This window comes from Clupea harengus, chromosome 6 (assembly GCF_900700415.2).
Source record: "Clupea harengus chromosome 6, Ch_v2.0.2, whole genome shotgun sequence".
NCBI classification, from domain to species: Eukaryota; Metazoa; Chordata; class Actinopteri; order Clupeiformes; family Clupeidae; genus Clupea; species Clupea harengus.
The window spans coordinates 19,061,845-19,086,812 of NC_045157.1; the positions used below are offsets into that span (position 1 = coordinate 19,061,845).

The 24,968-nt window shown below is 40.1% G+C and overlaps 3 protein-coding genes across 7 annotated transcripts in view; 1 reads left to right on the forward strand and 2 right to left on the reverse strand.

Moving 5' to 3' along the window:
* LOC105892878 (A disintegrin and metalloproteinase with thrombospondin motifs 7) overlaps nucleotides 1-7,692 on the reverse strand; it is a 114,417-nt gene extending 106,725 nt beyond the window's left edge. The window contains exons 1-4 of one of the 4 annotated variants that reach the window (XM_031569256.2): nucleotides 7,159-7,692; nucleotides 5,598-5,959; nucleotides 5,022-5,211; nucleotides 3,337-3,530 (exon numbers count right to left, since the gene is read on the reverse strand). In XM_031569256.2, coding sequence (XP_031425116.1) covers nucleotides 3,337-3,530; nucleotides 5,022-5,211; nucleotides 5,598-5,959; nucleotides 7,159-7,282 — 870 coding nt within the window. In that variant the 5' untranslated portion in view covers nucleotides 7,283-7,692. The remainder of the gene's footprint in view (nucleotides 1-3,336; nucleotides 3,531-5,021; nucleotides 5,212-5,597; nucleotides 5,960-7,158) is intronic. The other 3 variants (XM_031569257.2, XM_031569259.2, XM_031569258.2) reach the window with 3 other exon arrangements.
* Nucleotides 7,693-8,644: 952 nt separating this feature from the next.
* rxfp3.3a2 (relaxin family peptide receptor 3.3a2) lies at nucleotides 8,645-11,088 on the forward strand. The gene has a single exon (XM_012819197.3). It carries the CDS (start codon nucleotides 9,104-9,106, stop codon nucleotides 10,349-10,351), a length of 1,248 nt encoding a protein of 415 aa, XP_012674651.1. The 5' UTR covers nucleotides 8,645-9,103; the 3' UTR covers nucleotides 10,352-11,088.
* Nucleotides 11,089-16,677: 5,589 nt separating this feature from the next.
* cdhr5a (cadherin-related family member 5a) lies at nucleotides 16,678-22,415 on the reverse strand. Of its 2 annotated transcripts, none has more exons than XM_031569260.2 (14): nucleotides 22,155-22,415; nucleotides 21,549-21,724; nucleotides 21,065-21,127; nucleotides 20,880-20,969; nucleotides 20,649-20,735; nucleotides 20,457-20,561; nucleotides 20,194-20,379; nucleotides 19,994-20,084; nucleotides 19,810-19,907; nucleotides 19,409-19,615; nucleotides 19,149-19,262; nucleotides 18,957-19,023; nucleotides 18,633-18,790; nucleotides 16,678-18,409 (listed from the first exon to the last, which is right to left on the reverse strand). In XM_031569260.2, the coding sequence occupies exons 1-14, from the start codon at nucleotides 22,387-22,389 to the stop codon at nucleotides 17,831-17,833; spliced, it is 2,256 nt and encodes a 751-aa protein (XP_031425120.1). In that variant the 5' UTR covers nucleotides 22,390-22,415; the 3' UTR covers nucleotides 16,678-17,830. The 2 variants fall into 2 exon arrangements, with proteins under 2 accessions (XP_031425120.1, XP_031425121.1); XM_031569261.2 differs by having other exon boundaries at nucleotides 18,215-18,409; nucleotides 18,608-18,790.
* Between the last annotated feature and the right edge of the window lie 2,553 nt (nucleotides 22,416-24,968).

Genomic DNA, 24,968 nt, shown 5'->3' on the forward strand with positions numbered 1-24,968 from the left:
GAAAGGATGAATAGTTACAGTACATGTGATGAAGATCATGCAACAAAATTAGGTGTTTTTGAGAGCTTTTTTTGCATTATTTGCATTTTGCATTTGCATTTAGAATGGATTATCATGTAAATATAAACAGGATTGGGTGCATATTTAGGTAAGAATAGCATTTCTGTCTTTGCAAGTCATTTCCTGTTCAATCTACTTTTGTCTACTTTTTCTTTCTATTCTATACAAATGCAAATCACTTCCTGAATAAATAAAGACACAGATACAAAATATTGGCCCTAGTGCATCTTAGTAACCATGGTTCCATGACCTTTTGGATAGCCACTTGAATTGGCTGAGCGCTCTAGCTGTCCGGCTCCATCCACAATACCTTGTGACTGTGTGACACATGTACCATCCTGGAAAGAGACAATGGATGGCTTCACCTTCCTTAATGTTTCATACCATCAAATTCACTAGTGCGAAACTAAGTACATGGTCATGCATTTGGACCATATTATACCTAAACACACCAGGAAAACACAGTGGTCCATTATACGATGCATGATTGATTCATTCATGCCTGTCTGACTAAGCAGTAAAGCTGATGCACATACTGAATAGCAGTCTGTAAGCAACTGCAGCTTGGTACATTCAAGAAGCATCTAAACACTCAACTCTAAACAGCATCTGTCTAACTACATTTGTTTCAGCCCTACACTGCTTTGATACAACCTTAGTTTGGGTATTTGGTATAATAATAATAATAATAATAATAATAATAATAATAATAATAATAACAATAATAATAATAATTTAACAATACACAATAATAACAATAATGCATATTTGTCAGGTAATGCAAATGCCAGAATGCATTCTGTGCATTGATTGTGCAAACATGTTAGCTTTGTGTCCATAAAGTACAGAAGAGAGCACATTCTTTCATGCACAGAAAACCAAACGAATGATTCATGTTGCGCCCTAAAATGACTGTTGTGCTTTTCTCATTGCGTACATAAAAGTAATTCTGTTCAGTAATTCTGTTCACGCAAAATGTGCAATACTATGTTCAATCCGTGCCAACTAATGTTCATCTTGTCCACTTACAGGTTTTGCTAACTTAAAGTATGGTGTCCATGGAGTCTGTCCACAAAAATCCATGGCTGACTCACGGAATGTACTGGACAGGCCTTTCGTGCACATCATTCATTCATTTTGTACTTCAGCAAAATATGAAAGTTCAAGCAGCCTTTGTTTTCGTGGACAGAATGTGCTCTGTAACTTGCTGAGTCACGGAAAGCGTTGTGCTAAATACAGATATACAGATATACAGATATACCATAATATAGCAGAACTGCTATGTGTACCAAATTTGAACATTCGATGGCACGGAATGATCATAGTGTAGCACACTGTGTATTTTGTACTACAAAGTGGGAAATGCCTTCAGCCTTTTGTCTACAATGAATGACATCATCTGTTTTGTTTTCTGAATGTGCTCTCTTCAATATTTCTTGGACAAGAGGCTTTGTGGTGTTACATGGTTTCGTAATAACTTAATGCCTGCCGTAGCAAAGAATGTGTTCTGTCTACGAAAAAAAAAAGCCTGAAAGGCCATCTAAGTCAATTCTTACAGATAAAAGGTCCTTTTGATGGCCTGCAGCCATATATACTGTATATATATATATTTATATGCCTCAGTCTCTCTCCAGCTCTTAAACATCTCTTGGAATAACTAATGCTAAACAAAGCCAAATTATCTGCCATGAACAGTACATTAGTTAGTTTAAGTGAAGTGAGAAAAGTTGAAGTATTTAAGAGCTCATAGTGCTGCAGCAGGCTTTGGATCAAACCCAGTTTGAGCTGCTGCCAATTCTGTTGCATGCAGACTGTCCACAACAGATGAAGCCCTTTTTTTAGCTAATTCAGGTGCAGTACTGATGTCAAAAGTATCTGGAAGAACGGCATGGTTGTCTTAGGGAATCAGAGAAAATGTAACTGGGATGGAGACAGCCAAAATCTCTCTCCACAAATGAAGCAGATCAATCTTCCCCTATCATGGTATGAAAGGGAGGATGAAAATGGGCTACCGCACAGGGATTATCCGTGTGGGCTTCTACAAAAATAACTAGCGACAAGGACTGGTGCTAGCAAAGACATCAAAGAAACAGAAACAGCAAGACGTCGAGGAGTGAAACCAGCGGTGGAGATTCTCACTGTGAGCAGTATGTCAGGAAAACACCCCTGAAGCCACAATATGCGTAAGGGTTGGAAAGACTGACCAGTGCCTGCCACAATTAGATCAGTGAAAAACATAAGGCTGGAAAGACAACGCCGTCTGGCATCGTAAGTATCCCAGGAAGTATGTATGTATGAAAACAGGGAAGAACAGTAAACTGATTATTGAAAATGAAACTGAAAAAATATCCTAAGGAGGTTTAGCACTGTAGTTGTTGTAACAGAATATAATGGAATCTCTTTACAGGGGAATCTCTTGGTGACTGTCTCAGAAGCATAAAGGGTCTTATTCATCACAATTCTGTTTTTTCCCTGCCACACATCAGAGATCTCCATACAAAAAGGAGGAAATACTTTGTTGAACAAATGTCACCATGTCATTTGAACAGACCTTGAGCCTGGCTCACTGTTCCACCAGCCTAACATACCTGGCATGGCTGCTTGTGTTCCTGAACACTTTCCTCTCTTTCTGCTACCCAGGACACAGAAGGGGAAACATAATGGAATGACGCTGGCCGTGAGAAGCACTAGCAGAAAGATGATGGCTCTTTCGCACCTTTTAGCACAATGCCTTCAAACACAACATCAAACACACAGCACGTCACTGCACACCAGATGTGAGAAAAAACACATTCGCCCCTGATACTGCAGGAAGTGGAGGATAATGAATGTCTGTCATTCACATTGCATCCTTCATGCTCAACAAAGAGGGAAGATTTCTCCCTTTGAAATCTGTCTTCCTTTGAGACTTCCATTGCCTACCCCTTAGTAACAGCTGCTAGGCAATATGCCATGGGTGTATTTTGGAAAATGTGCCTAACAGACTGCAACGGTACTGGGACTGGTCGGCTGACTTGGACGCAGCCCAAGGCAACCCTAATAGCATAAAGGTTGCTCGAGCAGACCTCTGCATAAACAGAGATTGTTGAAAGGATACAGAAGGATTCAACTTTGAATTAAAGCATTATAAAAGTGTCGGGACGGTATTTGGGGGAAATAAAATTACATTCATTCCTAAAGAGGATAAAACAAAAGTGCTGCATTAAATCTCACAGACAGCAACAGTGAAGTGAGAACATTCCAACTGGCTCTGCTTGCCACCCCTCAAACACTCACAATGTTCATGACAGCCAAAATGTAGCTCTCCACTCTTTGGGTTCCATGGTACTCCACCATTTTTGGGTCGGCCACCACCAGCGCTTCCACCCATTTCTCTCGGCTGATGGAGCGCTCCTGGATCCTCCTTCTGTGCTGTCGGTGTTCCCAGCGTTCCCGCTGCCTCTCCCAACGCTCTGGGCTCCTGGACTGATCTGTGCACAGAGGGACAATTCAATTCAATGGTCTGCACTATCCTCTTCCCTGTAGCACATTTAGCACTCTCAATAAGGCTCTGTCTGTCCATTATATTTCCAGAGAATGTGTGCGCTTTGATTTCTTTCTGCTGTGCACTGCAGAGAGTGGCAGTGCTGTGAGTAACGAGGGATGAAACAGGAGCTGCAACAGCGCTTTAAGAGCAGCAATGTTTTCCTGCAAATCTACAAGGAAATGTTTATATTGTTAGGGCAGCTACTCTATACCGAGATAATATCTTGACATCTGCCCTACTGCCCTGTACATTAGAACATTATTCATTGCTATGCTATTCCATGCCAATATGTAGGCCTCCTAAATGACTGCCTAGATGAGATATAATTATCATTATTATTATGTATCAGTCTTATCCCAGATATTTGTTTTAACATTCCCAAACAGTTTGAGACAGAAATGAAATGAGGCACTTTATTAAGTGACATCTTTGAACAGTGTTTTTGAAACATTGTGCCTCATTCCCAAAAACCAAGGTTATCTCTCCTTTAACACCATAGGATACATTTGGTCCAAATGGAAATCTGACAAGCGGGAAATGTAAGCCTAAATCTCACTTTCAATCTCATTGTTGTCTAAGAGAAGCTAAGGAGATCTCTTTTCTGATTGTCTTTTCTTATGGGTATATTGTTGCAAGCGATGGAATAGTAATGGGATCAAAACAGTTAAATTAATAGAAATTCTTATAAATAAGTTACATTTTTATCTTTTAATAGTAGATTTTTTAATCTCTAAAATGTAGTCTAATTTTAGAGACCATTGTGTGAAGAGCACTTGACTTCCCAGAATGTTCTACATTACCCTACAGCATTAAAAATGGAGCTTATAGGTCAATTTATAGTCCAGGTGACAAGTGTCGCTCGACAAAACATGACGTCAAAGAGAGAAAATGTGTGTCTGCTAGGGTGCACAGATGCTGTTGCACACTCTGACTGGATAGCAACTCAAAGTTCTATGTTTTGGTGTGTTGCTGTGGTCACGGTGTGTGTCTGTGTTTACTTTGTTGTTTTGCAATTAGATGTAACGTCAAAGAATTTAAACACACTTTAAGTCTAACAAGTTGTCATAGAAACTACAGATAATGTTCTATTCCGAAGTTTTTTCTCTGGCTGCAACAGCTGTTGACCACAACAAGTTTTTGACGAGCAACACTTGTCTCCTGGACTATGAATTGGCCTTAACAGTGCTAATGATTTGGAACTCAGCCCTCGGTTTTGCCAGTTTAAGTCCTCTTACACTTTAATCATACTGCGTGTGCTAAAATACTGACTGAAACCCTTAATAAATTCTCATTCTAATTTGACATCCCATGTGCCACAGCCAATTAAGTTCATTTTTCAACTCAACTCATAAATCCCATGGGGGCTAATTCTTAAATTTTTGTGTTCATTACATTTCCAAGTGTTCATGTTTTTGTGTGCAGGCCTGCTGCACACCTGGTCCTTCACCTTTGAAGCCACAGGAGTGATTAAGTGCAGGTCCGGTAGAGAGAGGCAGCAGCTGCTCATCCTCCACTTGAGAAACGTTGCGTTTATAAATAACATGAGTCTGTGGCGCTCGCTCTCCCTGAGCATATTCAAGAGGCCTGATGAAGAATTCATCCTCCGCTAGCTTAAAAAGCCCTGTCTGGAAATCGAAAGGAAGAGAACAGGTTCAAGGTATTTTGTTTTTCAAAAAAGTAGCAATTCATCTGAAAATATCTATTGTGATATTGTTTTCAATTTTGTCTGAGCACGTCCTCTTTCAAACAATCCAATAAATCTTTGTTCACTAGTGATCGTGCTCATTAAATATAATTTAATGTTAACATATTCCAGTCCATCATTAAAATAAAACATCAAACTTCTTCCTTCTTAAAATCAGATTGAATATTGATTTGATGTATTCTCTGAAAAAAATCAAGCTACAATGGTTTGATTTTTGTTTTGCATGAAAGTGAAAGATCTGTTTAAGCATCAAATAAATCCATATGGGAGTATCCTTTTCTCTGGCAGGAAAACGGAAACACTCACAAGGCCATCACAAGTGCTAAGAGCAGCTTGACCCTTCACGACGGAGCCCTCTGACACCTTGCCAAGGAAGTGGCAGAGAGAGTGGCGGGGTCGGCGTACTTTTGAACCCTGTAGGCCACCGTGCCGTTGTTCTGTAACAAACCCTGGAGCAATTAGGTTTGGATTCAGAGTCAGGTTAAAGTGCAAATTGTGTCCACCATAGTGCAGACGGTAGAAAACCTGAGCCAACTTCCCGGCATCTTGAGTCTCCCGCCGTTGAATCCGGCTCACGTGGTAGGGCACAATGCTGGAAATAAAGTGACCCCCTGAATCCACCCTGAGAGGGTGGACAACTTCATAAGGAGGAAGTCCGTGGAAGTCCTCTGTAAAACAGGTCCAAAGCAAATAATTTTCAGGAAAGTGTGATACTTTTGTTTCCTTCAATGTTAATTTGCCATTGGAACAATTAATGCAAAATTAATGAACATTTACTGTCAAACTAACTGTGCCTTCACAGAATTGACATATATTAACTGAGATATGAAAGTGCAGTGTTACTTTATGTATATATATATATGTATATAGCTGGCACATTAGCTGTCAGACAGTGTCAGTGCACTCTGCAGGAAGCTGTCTCTTCAGTTGAGTGTTAATCTCCAGAGCTTATTAGTGTCAGGATATGCGTGAAAATTTAGACAAGCCAGTTTCTCGTCTCTTTACCATGAGGCATAGCCTAGGCCTCCTGAGACTCATACAATAGCTGCTTAATAAACCCAACTTCCAGTATTATGTCATCATATTTTTTTATATATGCTGGCAGTCCTCTTTAAAATTCACGGAATTCCAAGGAGATGATTACAAGGGGAAAGTGTTGGCTCCCTCAAACGGACTAGATTCATCTGTGATGTTTAAGAAGTCAAAGCGCTTATGGCAAATACAGTATGCATGTCCAAAATGTTGTTACAATTTATATTTAAATGCACAGCAGTCAGACAGGGTTAATAACCTAGCTTATTTTAGAATACATGCTCAGTATTCATTCATAAACATTTCACTAATTAACCTATGGCTTCTTCAAGACTTGTTGACACAGGTATGCATATTATTAACTTATAACTTATATTTGTCCTTACAAAACTCCTCTAATAAGGATGGTTAATTTTACCAGTGTAAAAGCTACTTTTAACAACAAATAAACAACCTTACAAGCAGCGTATATGACCTTTGTGAAAGTGATCAAACAACTTTGGCATTCGACAACCATAACTTTGTAGCAATTGCCGCCTCATTGCTTAGACCACGCCCACACCGTAACCTCAGTTCACTGAGTGGTTCAGGTTCATGATAAGGTTTTATTGACCTATTTTTCCCCCAAGTATATCAAACGCTAGCCAGCAACACTGACCTACTTTTTTAACAAAATATAAAGTTCAAGCAGTTTAGATAAACAAACATGTCTAAATCATGTCATTCCATGCACTATGACCTATCAATGCTATCGAATAAATGTAAAGTTGTATATGTAAAGCTCAAGGTTATTTTAATGAGACATGATGCTCTTCGACATAAAGAGAATGCTCACCTGTTCCTTGAACAAATCCACATGTCATATTTTCAAGAATAACGAGCACTCCAGCTGTCACTAAAAGGTGAAAAGAAGTTGCTCGCAGAAGCGCATGAACTCCACAATACACATTTAGCATCATGTTGTAACGCGAACAACGGAACCGTTTACCTATTTCGTTCCCCTAATGTAACGACTGTCATTTTAAAAACGTTTCATTTTGAAATGCATTGCTATGACGGGTTGACCGTTTGGATCCTCTCTCTTGTGAAAACAAATCATATAGACATGCAATGGACGCTCTGGCTTTCACAGGGTTGGGGACCATTGCTCCGGGCTCTCGGCTGAACTAAGAACCTCATGCCCCGTCCCGATCGTGTGAAGGTTTGCTTGCAAGGCGCAAAGCCTCTCCAGCATCTGTCCCTGCTCCTAGCACAGGAAGAAAGTTTCTCCTACAAACCCAAACTTTGTCATAGAACCGCCCTCTTCGAAAGAGTCGGTGGGAGGACTTGAGAGAAGAATGGCAAAAGGGAGCCTTTGTCCTTCTGTATCATTGGTAACCGTTTTGGAATTATGATCTCAAAGGAAAAGTGCTTCCGAATGACTTTTCATCAGTCCCAAAATTATTTTCATGGTATATTAGGAATAGCATAGCATGCATTACTGAATAACTACACCATATCCCATTAGGGATTATATGAATTAAGTGAGGTAAGGAGAAAGCTGACAGCTATTGTTCAGTGTCTGTTTTCAGCTATCTGTAATAATGGGTGGGTCGAAGAAGGACAATGTTTCTAGAGCGTCTGACATTATTTCTTGACTGGGACGATGAGTGCAACAGTAGCTGGGTTTCCAACCAACTTTTAATGCGCTATTTACCATTCGAAAAGAAAAGATTAGCAACGCGAATGAAGTCTTTTAAGTTGGCTAAAAAATAAATTAACTGGAGGGGGTGGATTAACTCACTTATTTGCAAAGGGTATAAAAAGATTGAGGTTGATGGAAACGGGTTTATTCGCATCAAATCGCATTTCTTGAGATTTTATTGGGTGTTTCCGTTTAAGTTGCCCTGACAACCTCAAGTTTTGAACCCACGGCCGTTCACAACTACTTCCTTGATTAGGAGAGTGTCCATTCTTTATATGCATATCACAGTGGTTGGAAACACGCACAGACTCACATTTATTTTAGCCGATTTCATAAATGCGCTTAAAATATGCAAATTGTGTTCTGACTTCAGAGAAAAACTATAATAGTTTACACTTTCACAGGCCAAATGATCAGTGGAAAATCCCGTGTAAGGTTCCGTGGCCTGTCGGGTCTTAGAGTTCACCCGAGCAAGTTGCACAGGAGGCGCATGCTGCATAGTGTAAATATGAATTGTAACGTTAGTCCTTCTAAACGCTGCCGAAGGGCCTATTCATGCGTGGCAATATCCTCAGTTTGTGCCTCCTCTGCTGGACATTCCTCCACATAGCACATCTTAAGAGAATCGCGCAATAGTCTGTAGCCTAATTTATTTGCGGTTATTTTAAATCAAGTTGAAGGCTACAGGCTACGTGGAATGAATACGCTCAGTCAGTCACAAATTGTAGCCTGTGAATTATAGGCTAATGTGACAAACGTGCTGCCTTTAATCAGTTATCAGTGAGGATGGTGATATAAGACAGTCCTTTCCTATGCACCACACATGATACCAGCTGCATCACCAACTCACACTGTCAATCACAACTTTCTCCAATGCTCACTCACCTAAGGCGGGAGCGCCGAATGGATCCAATATAAAACGCTGGTAGACTAAGGTGAGTGGAACATTATAGTGGAACGGAAGGCAGTTTTATAGACTTCGTAACCATAGGCGCTGCTGAACAATAGTTTTTTTCCTCTGAATAATAAACCTGGAATAGACATTGAACAGACAAAGTGTTTGTATTTGGATGTTGCTGAAGTCCGTTGTGGTGATATGCAAACATTAAACGGACCGGTGCTGATGAAGGCACCTGCCTTCACACTTACTGAAATGATGGAGGAGATCCTCAACCTGACCGGAAACGGACCTTATAACAAAACTCTTACGGATCATAAATTCAATAGTCTTGAGGACATAGATGTAGCAGACGGCAGCCCAATTCTCAGGATAATCATTTCAATAGTGTATTCTGTGGTATGCGCGGTGGGGCTGGTTGGAAACCTGTTAGTATTTTTTCTGATGAAGTTAAGGCAGGGTAGAAAGAAATCCAGTATTAACTTTTTCGTCATTAACTTAGCTATAACTGACTTTCAGTTCGTTCTCACATTGCCGTTTTGGGCAGTGGACACTGCTATGGACTTTAGCTGGCCGTTTGGTGATGCCATGTGTAAAATTATTCTATCAATCACTGTTATGAACATGTATGCAAGTGTTTTCTTCTTGACTGCGATGAGCATCACCCGGTACTGGTCTGTCGCCTCAGCACTGAGAAACCGTACACGGCATAGGGTGTTTTCTGCCAAATGGGTAAGTGCGGTGTTATGGATCTTGGCCACTGTGGCCACAGCACCAACAACCATTTTTGCCACTGTAAAAACTGTTGCTGGGGAAAAGCTGTGCTTACTCAAATTCCCAGATGGACAACGCTGGCTTGCACTTTACCATCTTCAAAGAATTATCATCGCTTTCGTTCTGCCAATGCTCACATTGTCAGTCTGTTATTTGATGCTTCTAAGGTTCATTCGTCAAAGAAGCATGAACAACAAGCATACTGGACGACGTTCTAAAGTTACTAAGTCGGTGACTATTGTGGTTCTGTCATTTTTCCTTTGTTGGATGCCCAACCACGCAATAACCTTATGGGGTGTTTTGGTAAAACTGAATGCTGCATATTGGGATAGATCATATTACATTGTGCACACATATGTGTTCCCTGTAACTATATGCCTGGCCCATGCAAATAGTTGTTTGAACCCAGTTCTGTACTGTCTGATGCGGCGCGAGTTCAGAAAAATGTTGAAGAATTTGTTCTGGCGCATGTCCCCACCAGTTATGGCTTCGACTTGTAAATTACGCACAAACTCTACTGCAACGAAACCACAGAGGGAAGACGTTCAAGGTGTGATTCCGCTCAATATACTGGACACCGAAAATTATCGACTTTCTGTCATCGACAGACAATTTTCTCTAACCTGCGACAAACCAACAGAGGAACCTAGCTCTATTGAAAACAGAGTATAACGACCTGGAAGTCATTAAGGCTTTGTAAAGGATTTTTTAGTCAAAGACACACCTTAGGACTGTGGGTCCGTTTAAACAAAAAGGAATGACCGTGTACAAAGACCAAAATAATTGTGTTGTACTGTTTTTTCATGTGAAAAAGGAAGCATCATATAGCAACCTAAATACCAGCTGATGATTTTTGTAATTCAACTGTGACATTTTGCATATAGTAAAGTATGACCAAGAAGATGTAAAGAAAAAAAATCATAATACTAAGAGTATGATGTAATATTTCGATATTGTTTCATGTTGAGTGCTTATGTGGACCAAGAAAGGTAACCACAACATTTAAAATGTCTTTTTAACTGTGATATTATATAAATGTTAATATGCCATCTGAATAAAATAGGCATTGATTGCTTTCATTGGTAAATAATATGATTAGTTTGATGACATCATGTCCCATCATTAATTATTTGTTGGAGATGTTCAATGACGACATTACACAAGTTGTTTCCATGACCCATATCCAGTCACCCCTACCAATGATAACCTATAACTTCAGTTCTCAGTTGGCAGGGTAATGATTTGGAATAAGTAGAATTCAAGTAGTGTATTCAACAAGTTTGAAACTAAATTATTATTTCATGATAAATGGGCAAGAATGATTTAAATGGACATGAATATTTTATTATAATATGATTCCCTGAATATTGATTAGTCACACTGGAAATAAAGAACTCTTGTGTGCTTGACCTGTTGCTGTGTTCGTTTTTGATTGACCTGCAGGGAGGTGTTAGAGGAGCGGAGCACATCCTGATGCAATAATGTGGGCTAAATTGGCTTCACATAAAAAAGACACATGAAACAGCATGAGAAACTTCTTCTGGTATGTAACTATGGTTATATGCTAAGTCATAAAGCCTACTGGTGGCTATGTAGACAACAGAACCAACTTCGTTAAGAATTGTTTACCATGTTGTTCATTTGACTATGCAATGTTAAAGGGGATAAATGGCATCATGTCTGCCTCTGACTCACTTGGTCCAGACACAAGTAACAAGCTTTCTGTAGATTATTGAACCATGGTTGAATAATAAGGCAGTGTTATTCTACTCTCTCTCAAGAACAGCTTATACCAACGTTTAGATTTATTCATTGTGCAGAGCAACTTACAGTACAAGAAAGGCAACATTCCATCAGTGTATATACTCTATAGCTATGACGTTTCTATTGTGAACACCCTGTTCCACCCCTGCACAGCTTGCCCTCAGAGCAGTGCCACTCTACAGGTTTTGATAGCAAAGGTGCCATTCAGTCTACACAAATGAAAAAAGTATAAGGTGGCCTTCAAAATGCCACTGCACACAAGTGTCACACAGAGCTCAGAAAATGTCTGTATACACATACAAGTGTACACATTTAGTTTATGTCTGTTGAGTGTGATGCAGATAATTAAGAAATAATACTTATGATAATACAAATATTTAAGAAATAGCCACAACATTAACATAATGCCATTTCTCTGGCTTTGGAAGTGCATGGCCTGAAGATGCCTATGTGTTTACTGACCACAGTTACATGGCATCCCAAACCACCAACCAAACTCATGTCATTAATGCATGAGAGGGTCGTCAGGGGGCAATGGAAACTGTTCGCAACTCAACTGTACAAAGCTTTGACCATCTATAGAAATGTAGAAAACTAAAATTGTGTTGCTCATAGAACACCAGCAATGGGCCATTCTGTGAAAGCTCCTGACACAGGCATAAATAGATACCCACGCCTCATGAGGGATGAAAGAGAGAAACATGCTGAAGGATGGCATATGCCTTCCTGTGCTTCTTACCATGAGCAATGTCTGTCGTACTAGACATAGAGACAAACACAGCCATTACACAGAGGCCTCCCTTCTAACCAGAAGCTACAAAGTGAAATTTACATTCTGAAGTTTACATTCTGAAAACGAAAGCATTGCTCTGATCACTAGAAGCTACCTTTGAAGCTGGGGCTTCTCTTTGATGCAGATGTTTGAATGTGCAGGGTTCCATAATGAGTGGAAAATTATCCCACAGGTCAGTCTTGTACTTATTACAAAAAGGTAGGTGCTCTGAACTGCAACTCACTTGTCCTGGAGCTTTCTTTGTTGACTGGAATGGTTTGGAATGATGGCTACCAACTGTGATCAAATAGCTTGCCATTAGCTGTCTACAATGATGTGGACAGTAGAAAAAAAGGGCTTCAGATTATGTGACTAGTAGTACCTTACTAGTCATACAATTATTGTTTAATAATGACCCGAATGTGAATAATTGCTAAAAGCTAAATTCTGTTGTGTTTTTGTGGAAAGTCACACTTGCAGGAATCTATGAACATGCATGGATCTGGTATCATAGCTGTTACTGATCGGCTCTGTGATATTATGCAAGTCATTTCTGCATTACAAATCAACATCGTATGCTTTGGCAAAGTAGTACAATGCTATAGCCTTTTCAAATACTTGTTAGTCAGTCTTTATTTTTTCACATATGCCACTTCATAGACATTCGTTAATCTGTTGAGCTACTGGTTGGAATGGTGACTTTATCCATTATAATAAGCCCACTAAATCATGACAATTGTCAAAGCATAATCTTAACAAACATTGTTTCTCACATAAACTATTCACCATTCATCATTTGCACTGTTTCATGTAAGAGAAACACTGAAACCGTATGGAAGCGTACTTTCGTGTACCATGCAAGCAGGTATAGGTGACATTTTAAGTGTCTTTGAGAACTGTGAAAAGCCTTATATAAATGTGATGTATTATTATTAGGATTCCTCCGTCAGGAGGAAACCTATTGTTATTGTAGGTATTATTATTCTTGTACCATGGGAGTCAATGGCAGCCCCTAGAACCGTATGGTAACTTTTTCTGAAATTTGGCACACTCATTAAGGACAGTCCCTTCTTTACTCACACCAAGTTTCATGTCTCCCACTAGACCACACTAGCGCCACCAACGGGTCAAAGTTGGACTTTTGTTAACACACACAACTTTTGAACCGTTTGACCGATTTTCAAAAATGAGGTACCATTGGATTCCTTGGATCAAGACGAATTCGACGTTCAATGGCGCCAATTTTCGGTTGTATAGATTTTCTGTTATTCCCGGTTTTATCAAAAAACCTTTGAAAGCTTACTCCTCCTACAATTTTGGTCAAATCTTCTTCAAAATCACTAGAGAGGATCTTCAGACCAAGCCTCACAAAACTTAATCAACAAAATTTTGATCCTCACAACCGTTTGTCTGGTACAGCCACTCAAATTCAAATTCACAGGAAGTGAAGTAATATCTAAGCAAATCTTTGTGATGTTAAACTGAGCATCAGTGGTACAGGGGTAGAGAAGTTGTTCAGTAATCAGAAGGTTGTAAGTTCAATTCCCTGTCGCAGCGTCCTTTAGCAAGACACTTCTTTCTTTTCTTCTTTCCCTTCTTCACTCTTCTTTCCTTCTTTTACTCTTCTTTCCAAAATTGTGAAGAATATACATTTTCCCCTGGTTTCGCAATCTTTGGAGGAATCCGCATCGCTGCTTGCAGCTATATTTGTAGGTATTATTATTATTCTTCTGCAATGGGAGTCAATGGCAGCCCCTAGAACCGTATGGTAACTTTTTCTGAAATTTGGCACACTCATTAAGGACAGTCCCTTCTTTACACACACCAAGTTTCGTGTCTCCCACTAGACCACACTAGCGCCACCAACGGGTCAAAGTTGGACTTTTGTTAACACTGTAACTTTTGAACCGTTTGACCAATTTTCAAAAATGAGGTACCATTGGATTCCTTGGATCAAGACGAATTCAACGTTCAATGGCGCCAATTTTCGGTTATGTAGATTTTCCAATATTTGCGATTTTCTCAAAAACCTTTGAAAAGCCTAGTCCTCCTACAATTTTTGTCAAATCTTCTTCAAAAGCACTAGAGATGATCTTCAGACCAAGCCTCACAAAAAACATTCATAGAATTTTGATCCTCACAACCGTTTGTCCGGTACAGCCATTCAAATTCAGCAGAAAAGCAGCTAAACAGATGTTACCTTCTGTCAGGCTATCAATTTTGTGGTTACTTTTGTGGTTAATGATGGATGGTTACTATGCATCTGAAGATATTACATATATTACTTCATATTGCAAGAGCAAATGACACAAACACACACACACAAGTTCTGAGTGAGTCCGTGCTCGTGTTGAGCAAGTCAACAGTATCAGTGATCAGTATCATGAATCAAACGGTGGTATCTGACTTTGCGATTATAACATAATGAGTTAGAGCTTAGTGTGACTGTTCTAGTTTTTTTGCTATGATATCTCAGCTAATTGTGGATGATTTAATTTGGTGAGCATCAACCATTCCATTAGGCCTAGCCATAATAATGACATAATGTCATGATGAGTCTTGCCTAAGGCTCAAACACTTTCAGGGCCGGTCCTGAATTCAAGTATGACTTCAGGGGAGAACAAAACCAGCTGCTCAAGGAGATATTTTGAGGATTATGCCAGACACCTATTTAATGCTCCCAAAGCCTCAAGGTTGTGTTTCAGAAGTGTTAACTAGAAATGCGCTTTGAATGCGAAAGCATTTTTGTGCATCTTGTTCTTGGTAGGCATTCAGCGTCATTTAAATGAGAAATATTCTTGGGCATTTCTTTTTTACACTGCTATGCTGTCATGAGTTACAGTATGACTGCTTAAACATATAAGCCTATGGCCTGATTGAAACGAATGCCAATCATCCCGAGATTACAGGGACCTATACATAAACTCAATGCAAATTTAAGAAATCTCTACCATTACGAACAAAAAAAATCATTCAGTTTTAATCAGTTACCCAACACTGATGCAAGCCACTTGAATGTTATAGTAGTCTTTTCTCTATGCTTCAAGCTGGGGATTTTTCTACTGTCCACATCATTGTAGACAGCTAGTGGCAAGCTATTTGATCACAGTTCCAAACCATTCCAGTCAACAAAGAAAGCTCCAGGACAAGTGAGATGCAGTCCAGAGCACCTACCTTTTTGTAATAAGTACAAGACTGAACTGTGGGATAATTTTCCTTTCATTATGGAACCCTGCACATTCAAACATCTGTATCAAAGAGAAGCCCCAGCTTCAAAGGTAGCTTCTGGTGATCAGAGCAATGCTTTCGTTTTCAGAATGTAAAAGAAATCTGTTAGAAAAACGACATACAAACAATTTCACTTTGTAGCTTCTGGTTAGAAGGGAGGCCTCTGTGTAATGGCTGTGTTTGTCTCTAGGTCTAGTACAACAGACAGTGTTCATGGTAAGAAGCACAGGAAGGCATATGCCATCCTTCAGCATGTTTCTCTCTTTCATCCCTCATGAGGCGTGGGTATCTATTTATGCCTGTGTCAGGAGCTTTCACAGAATGGCCCATTGCTGGTGTTCTATGAGCAACACAATTTTAGTTTTCTACATTTCTATAGATGGTCAAAGCTTTGTACAGTTGAGTTGCGAACAGTTTCCATTGCCCCCTGACGACCCTCTCATGCATTAATGACATGAGTTTGGTTGGTGGTTTGAGATGCCATGTAACTGTGGTCGGTAAACACACAGGCATCTTCAGGCCATGCACTTCCAAAGCCAGAGAAATGGCATTCTGTTAATTTTGTGGCTATTTCTTAAATATTTGTATTATCATAAGTATTATTTCTTAATTATCTGCATCACACTCAACAGACATAAACTAAACGTGTACACTTGTATGTGAATTATAATAAATAGATAATCTGAGTGGTGGCAGTCGACCTCAGAAGAATACAGCAGGAACATATGCTTACAGCTTTGAAAAGGTTAGCAATTTCCTCTGCCAAAGAGTTCTGCTCATTTTTAATACCAAGAATCATAGCCCAGAGGTTTTTTTATCAGCCACAAATTGGTTCTTGACATTTCAATCAGTGATGATTTATAACCCTTTCAAAGCAGCATTATGGTGTTTTGGTGTAAAACCAGAGCGCTAACCACCTACAAAGCATGCAAAAACCTTGCAAAACGTTTTCTTACATTTTCACCAGATGTTCCATCCCGGACCACAGAACTGCATAGTGCACAGCCTGGACGGCCTGTAGGGAATGACAGATATGTTTATGACATGTCCACATGACCATGTACCATCAACATGAATTTGAAGATGATACCAAATGTAGTTATGAAAACATACCTCATAAAGTGGCAAATTGTTGCATAGTGCTGCTTTAAGCTCAATAATTGAAATCCACTTTAGGAGGGCATTCTCACTGTGCAGAAATAGCCAAATATCAAGAAGCAAGATTTGGTCTGTCTTGGTATAAATGTTGCCTCTTTAATGTACAAATGCTGCTAACCACCACATCTCACATCAGAGGGGTCTCATATGTAAATATACAATAGTCTTCCTTAAAATGTAAATAAGCTTATTACACAATGCAATGTTTTTAAATACAATTCGCTACTGTTTTGGTGCATGGCAGTAAGCCACGTGCAATCTTCCAAAGTGTGACTCAGGCATGCAATTTCATTTTAATGAGAAGTTATTGTGAATCAAAATATTTTCCTGATTTCAAAATAATTTATTATGTTATTCTTTCTTTAACATTCCTTAACAATGAAATAAAAACACAAAGTGCACACAATCAATGCTTAATACGTGCTTAGTAAGGTTGGCAAGTTGAAGTATCAAAATATGTCCATAAAACTGACATGACTTGGTAGGTGCGTTAGTGTAGTATGTGTCACATTCCAAAATGGTGATTAAATTAACAATGCTTTGAAACATAAGAAAAAGGCCCTCCCAGTTCATGTGTTTGGTGTGGAATTCATACAGTATTGATAAATATATCGACATAAATCAACAGCTAACATATAATGACCCGAACACCAAACCACTATATACTATGTCAATAATAGAAAACAAGTCAAAACACATTATTAAACGTAAAGTAATATGGACTGAAAAGGTCACTCTACCTAAATCTAAATCATTTTTACATACTTGTTTTTCAAAAAGTGCACAAAATACATTGCCAATTAAGCTTAATAAGTGCCTTATAAATTACAAAGAAACTGTTCAAGTTAACTTATTTACCTTTCAAATAATCCCCCATGTTTTTTTTCTTCTGTTTTGGTCTTTTTTATGCCTTACATGTTTCAAGCCTCTCTTTGTTCTACCAAACCTGACTGAAAATGTCCTTAATTTCAGTCTTTCTTTGTTCCTGATTAGTCAAACAGACCCAATTAAGCTAACCAGAAGCATTTGACCAATTATGTGATGCATTCAACCAGATGTGGTAGAGCAGGAAGAGACTTGCAACATGCTGTACAGAGAGGTCCCTAAGAGCTGGAGTACGAAACATTGCCAACATACGATGAGAGGTGAGCATCTGTTTCTTTATGTCTCCTGTAAACTTCTTCCCAATGCAACATATCTCAACCGAAGTGTCTGTAAATTAGCATCCACTACAGGTCTGGTTTGTCTTCAGTCACGTCCTCTTTGTTGTCAGAAACAGAGGCCCCTGGGCCAAGATCTTGTGTAATCATAGCGGTGAGGTCTCCCAGCTCCATTTCGCTCTCCAGAGGTGCAGAGGTAGTCGAAATCGCATCCAGGTCCTCCACGTCCTCTGCAGGCTTGAGGCCTATGTTTTCCGGGATGATCTCCACCTGGATCTCAGAGGTGTCAGCGGTCTCTTTGAACCATACGCTCCTGAGCCGCTCGTCTCTCTTCTTCTCTTTGGTGAGGATGGATCTTACCTGCCCCGGTCCTGGCCGGGCTTTGGCCTGGGCGGCAGGACTGCTGTTGGGGACGTGGTTGGCCTGGACGCGATGGCCACAGGAGGTGCATGGTTTTTGCCGCTCTCGGATCACCCTGGCCCTGGCAGTCTTTATCGAGTCCGGTCTGCGGTCTGGACCCAGGTTTCGCCTAGGGGGCAGCCCTCTACTAGGGTCACCCCCTTCATTCAAAAAGCCGTCATTGGTGAACTGCATGCTGTCTCTTGGCCTTCTCCTGGGATGGGTGAGCTTCAGGCATGGACCTAAGCACTGAACACATGGAACAGAACACATTTTGTTTGCATCACTGAGCACACAGTGTTAGTCATATGCCATTTGACAGCCTGGCTAATCATATTCCCATTCTCAGCGATTTCTCATTTTTATCTTAAATCATCACATACTTCAATGGCTGTCTAAAGGATTCTGCCAATTTAAAGTGGGTGATTATTCTAGAACTTCACTCACAGAGTTGTGATGGGAAGGTGCTGACCTCTGATAACTTGAGCGCATTGGCAGTCCCTTTCCTCAGGCGCGAAATGAGGAATCCGATGACGATAAGGCACATCACCAGAAGGGCGGCCATGACGAAGCCCAACAAAGCCATGTCTCCCGCCCTGTAGCCTTCAGAAGGCGACTGGACACCTGGCACTTTAGCAGACAACACACAAGCCAAGCATGTCAGCACCAAAAAAATGAGAGCTTTGTTTCTCTGAGTGTTCCTGTCATCTAAGTATGTTCTGACTGAGAGATTAAACTCTTAAGTTGAACTTTTAGAGGACTTTTTCTTTTTGAAGTGCTGGAAGATAAATCTTACCTGGTATGACTTGTACAGATAGAGCAGCAGTGCCTGACTCTCCAGTAGAGATGCACACAGCACGGAGCTGTGAAATGCCAAACAGATGGACAGACAAATAAATCAGAGGTTTTAGGTACATTTCTAAACATGTTCCGTGGATTTTGATTGTGTCTCTTATGTGTAGGGTTCTCTGTCAGACTCTTCACTTGCCTGCAGAGCAAAAGAGTCTGTTTTCACGGCTTTCTTCAAGAGAACAAAACCGTCAGTGGTCACATTGACATAGCTGCTGTACTGGACCTCATACCGAATGTCAGGATTCACACCCTCAAACACAGAGAATCAACCAAATAAATCAACAAATTGCATTTAGTATTTATCAGGTTCCTGTACATCTCTGTGTAACAATTTGTGTGTTACAAACATCCTCAGTGCATAAAATTAAAATAAGTAGAGGAACTATTTAGGCTCACAGTTGCAAAATCCTCATCGCGTGCTCTAACCCTAAAGGGTCTGTTGGATGTCTTGTCCCTCATCACCATGTTGTCTGGGCCTGAGGTGGTGTAGACATAGGCTTCATAGCGCTCTTTCTCAAACCTTGGAGGATTTCTGCTCTTCTTCATAACCTCTATGGTGACGGAGGTGATGGCAAATTGATCTCTGTTGGTCACCTGTGAGGCCTGTGCATTAACGACATGCAACACCACAGTGTTTAAAATCATCACAGTTCATCACCGCTCTCTCAGTATCTCTGTACAATGTTTTCTTCATTTGAATTTTTTTTTTTTGACAGTGAGCTGTCCTGAAGTAATGCATCTGTTGTAAAACCTCTCATAATGCAAAAATGATTTGACAGCTGAATAAGACAATTTACCATAACTGTCAAGATAATGGGGCCAGCGATGTCAGCAGCCTTCAGCATTGTTACGTTTCCAGTGTTCTCGTCCATTTGAAATACGCTGTCCTCATTTCCTGCAGGAAAAAAGTACGACATTTATCAGTGCAGCAGTTATCAAATAGATGGGCTTCATGGCAGATTTAGATATTTAATTTGTTACCTTTAAGGATTTTGTAACTGATCTGCTCGTTTCTGTTTTTATCTCCGTCTTTTGCATATATTGGTCCTGGTTGCAACTGTAACGGACCTTCCTTAGAAAGAAAGGAACCCATCACATCACTACCTCTTAAACACACTGCTATCTCAGTGTGTCATAATGAAATTGGATTTATGGCTTAAACGTGTAAGATGAATACTTACTTGTTTTTCAGTTAAGTTGACTCTGCCCTTGTACCCTGAACTGTAACAGATTTTTGCGATGCCGACTGTTGCCTTTGTGCATGGCTGGAACCATGGTGGACGGTTATCAATGTCGCGCACATTGACTGTGATGGTGGTTGTGGCCGTAAAAGAGGGTACATCAGGTTCTGTCGGAATGGGCGTGTCCTATTATAATGAGAAACTATTTAATTGACAGTTAATGTAAGTTTTCATACTTCATGTTAGGGTTTCAATGTACTTACCTGGACATATAAGATCAGAGTCATCTTCTGTATGACGTCATATTCCACTATCTTTTGCACCAAGAGTTTGGGATAGTTCTCTGTCTGTAGCCTGAAATACTTGCTCTGTAAAATATATTCATTGCCTTATTAATCTGTGATACCAGTAAAACTGATATACTGTGACCAAGACCACACAATAATTATGTTTACCGTGGATGGATCCAAAGTGTAGTAGAGTAGATCTGAATCAAGATCTGAGGCTTCTATAAGTCCAATACTGGAATTTATTGGCATCAACTGGGAGAGAGTTAACAGATTCGCACATATGAGGTGCCATTGTAGTAAATATTTATTCTCTGCAATATTTCTCCATAAAAGAGGCAGCAAATTTTGACCACAGCGTCACTGTGATTTGAAAAATGAGAGAGCCCACATACTCACTTCATCAATTTCTAAAACATATTCATCCTTGGCAAAGGTTGGAGGATTATCATTGATGTTTTCTATTTGTACTATAAGAGGTAGGGTAACCTGTTGAGGAGAGAAAAAATGCCTTAATAATACTGGTCATTACCATGTCGTCCTGTGTCTGTTATCATGAGCATGAGGGAATGAACCGGACTTACTGCTTTGAAGCCAGTTTTGTTGCATTTAATCCTGACTGTAAGTGCATCCTCATTGAGCAGAGCCTGAAACAGTTGTAACACAGTTGTAGAAACATTACCTCACGTGAAAACTTAACATAAACAACTAAATCATACATTCGTTTAATAACAATATCCTTCAATGGCCTTAGCACCAACCCATAAGATGGTACACAAACAAATACCACTCACAAAGTCCACTGTTATCACAACATATTAAAGTGGAGAACCTTGTATGTAAACTATAGTACTGCATTTCACTCACATAGGCCTATACCACTTTTACACGATGAGACACTGGAAAAATGCATAGCCAATTAAGTTACAAAAAAGACAAGTTAAGCATAACCTCTAGTAAACGTATACAGTTTACCCATATCCCATGGTTTGCCTTTGTAAGTTTGTATTACAACAACAACATAAACAGAAACAATGACAAAAGTTGTTAAAAGTAAATCAGCTCTACCTCAAAATCTAATCCTTTCTTGGCCATCAGGTCCGTCCCTCTCAGCTCGAAAGCCTCCGCTGGATTCTCCATTAGCGTTAGCGTGATGTCGCTCTCTGTGGTGTTCACCGTGGCGATGAAAGTGTCAACTGTGCTATTCTCCCTGACGCTTACAGGCTCTGGGGGGACCGTGCACACTTGAGAAATAAAGAACACAGCAAAGTGTAAGTATGTTTTGAAAATAATCAGCCATCTTTATTTTATCAGCCCTGATAAAGTTTAACTTCAATAGGCCTCAGAGCTTTTCTGGAGTAAGAAATACATATAACCACACAGCTAAAAAGTTTCAGGTATTTATGAAGTTATATCTGTTATATCTGTCCAACATAGTTTTTTTCAAGTGTTTTCTGGAAGTTTGAAATTCCACTGTGACATAACCTCTAGATAAGCATTACACGTGAAGCTCGGCATCAATACACAGCCTCTAAGTATTATTAAACATACAATATCATTCATGTGTGTGACCAGATAACACTACGTACATGAACAGTGGGGAAAAAGGCAGATCACAAAATCACAAAATCACAACATGTCAACAATAACAAGTGTTGCCAAAACCGTACTTACGCTTTTGCGACTGAGTAAGTTTGTGAAGGCAGATTGTCAGGAGGCAGCAGAGGATGCCATTTAGTGATTTGCTGTAATATTTATGCTGTTCCATGTCCCCAATAATCTGATCCACACAAATGAAGTATGGAGGACTGGGAGACCGTGGTACCAGCTGGTACTTCTCCACATAAAGCACTGACTGTGTTCCCTCATGAGTGGGAGTTGATTCCAGTCGCAATGTTTGTGACTTCATCTTACGGTCATATATTGCCTAAAGAGCTTGCCAGCAGAGGACGGCTCAGCTCCCTCCTACTAAAATACTTGCATCTGTTTTTGAGGGGTCATTCTGTATTAGTGCCCATGTTCCACTTACAAAGGAACTTTGGGAAGAATGTGCCCACTTAGGCTGCAGTATTTCAAGGATTTTGTGGTTTTTGCTGTGTACATTTTTACCCTGAAAGGTCACAACTGCAGACCTGTTTTAATATCCATTGTTTCTGCAGCCCCACACACAGGTTCTCTGTATTATTATAGTGCTATCTTTACTTCTCTCAAACTGGGGGTGTGTGGGGGTTGTGCAATACACAGTGTACAAAGCAACCCTTGATGCCCAGTTACCTGGTTTGTCTTTCTGCTGAACGGTGAGCTTTTGGACATTGATTGTTGGCTCGTGTTTGCTGGTCTCTTCATGCATGTAACAAATGCACACAGTTCCAGGTAATCGAAAGTGGTTTCTTCGTTCAAATCAGCCAAGATTATTTCCAGCCCATCTGCTAGTGGGCTCCATGGGACCGTTGGGATGTCGTTATAAAGATATTACTCACAGAATAATTATCCCACAAGCCCACTTGTTTGGTTTGTTGTTATATTTATGTTTCTCCCTGGTTCCTATGTGATGATGTCATCTCATGGCAATGGACTGTTCCTTCCCATAGGTGATGCAGGTGTCTGCATCAGAAAACACATTTACATTTTATATGGTTTGTGATGCCAGTGTTCCACAGATTCTCACTTCAATGCCATCAAATAGAGATACACCCTTGCTACCCTGTAATCCATGGCTGGTATTATAAGATACAGTATTTGTAAGACTATATTATGCTAGTGTGTGCCAAGCCCTTTGCTAGTGTGTCAAGCCTTGTCTATGCTGAGAGCAGCCTGCAGCTGACACGCCTGTTTGCCCTGAGGAATCTGCTTCTCCACAGGTGTCTCCGCAGACTGACACACTGAATCCTTTGTTATCCCGGCATATCTGTGGCCTGTGACTCCCAGACTCCCTGCCGTGCCTCTGTTCATTAGGCCTGCCTTGATGTGGAACTCCTCAGGTGCTGTACATACATTGAAAAAAGCACGGCTTCATGAAGCAGTGGTCCCTCCCTCTGCCCATCCCCCCTTCTCTCTCTCTCTCTCTCTCTCTCTCTCTCTACACACACACACACACACACACACACACACACACACTCAGACACTTACACGCATAAACATAGACACACAGTGTGGGAACAAGGGGACACAGTACTACATGAAGCAGACACATTGTGCAACCACATACATGCATGCTAATGTCATGCATTTGTAAGAGCAGCTAGTGGCCTTGACAGCTGCAAGTTTCATTGTTCGGTCACACTTTATTTAGATGGTCCCCTATAGACTCAGATTATAAGCAACCTATCTGTTAACTACAACTTATGGTTAAGGTTAGGGGTAGGGTTTGGTTAAGGTGTTGTACAGTGAACAATTAGAAAGACTGAATTTGAATTTGTAGGCAGACTATCCAAATCAAGTGTTACCCATTATTCTGTGGCTAAATAATGTCTAAAAATACCATACTATATAGTATCACATGATTTTTCAGTCTTATAAGTCTTTTGGTCAAATAAAGGTAAACATTATTGTTTAAAATATGAGAAAACTTTTACGCTAATGGCAGTTTTTTGAATGACAAAAATCAGCTCACATGACAATCATAAACACCTATGACCAGCAGGGGGGAGTGTTTCCAAACATTTGCCATAGTTCATTCCCAAAACTGCTAACTAGAGTGAATAGCTTAGTTTCCACATGAATATTATGGCTACCAGGTTTTCTATATTGTCTCAAAATAATAGTAATAGCTCTTAGCTCGAGCAAACTCAAGACAGCTTGAGAGCCAGACAGACAGAATACAAGAAGTACGGATTTTATACTAAAATTTAGCATCCCTCTCATTTATGGAACATCTTGCCTCATAGGGGATTGAACCATTTATATCCATGGATTTTAGGATTTTGTTGGCAAGTTTGTTTGTTTATCAACAAAAGCCCTCTTCTCATTTCACACTCATAGGGTGCCCTCTAGTGTCTGTATATGGTCTTGATTGCCACCCTTTGACACAGTATGTGTGTCATCAAAGAATGTTTCGAAAAGCTTTAAGAAAAAAGTCTTTAACTTCTTTAACGTCAGGTATAACAGTGACCATAGTCCACAGTTTTAAAACAATGAACAGGCCTTTACAGCCCGTGTTAATGCTCCTAGCTGAGTAGCCTGTAATTCCAAGCTGCTTAATGCGCACCAATGCCAGCTCACTGGTTGCCCCCTTTCAGGGCTTAACACTGTCTTGAACTTTACAAGTGGGTCAGGAACAGCGCACACAGCACAATGTGAATGTGTGTTTGAGTTGATAACTTGTGTTTGAGCAAGTGTTTGAACAGATGTCACAAAATCATGTGTAGGCTGTGCTTAGATGTGTGATTCCTGTGTGATGCAAACAGACTGACAAAGTCACAGGACAAGAAAGGTGTTTGCTGCTGTTCACTCTCCAACTTGCACAAGATGCTGAGGGTATGAGAGTGA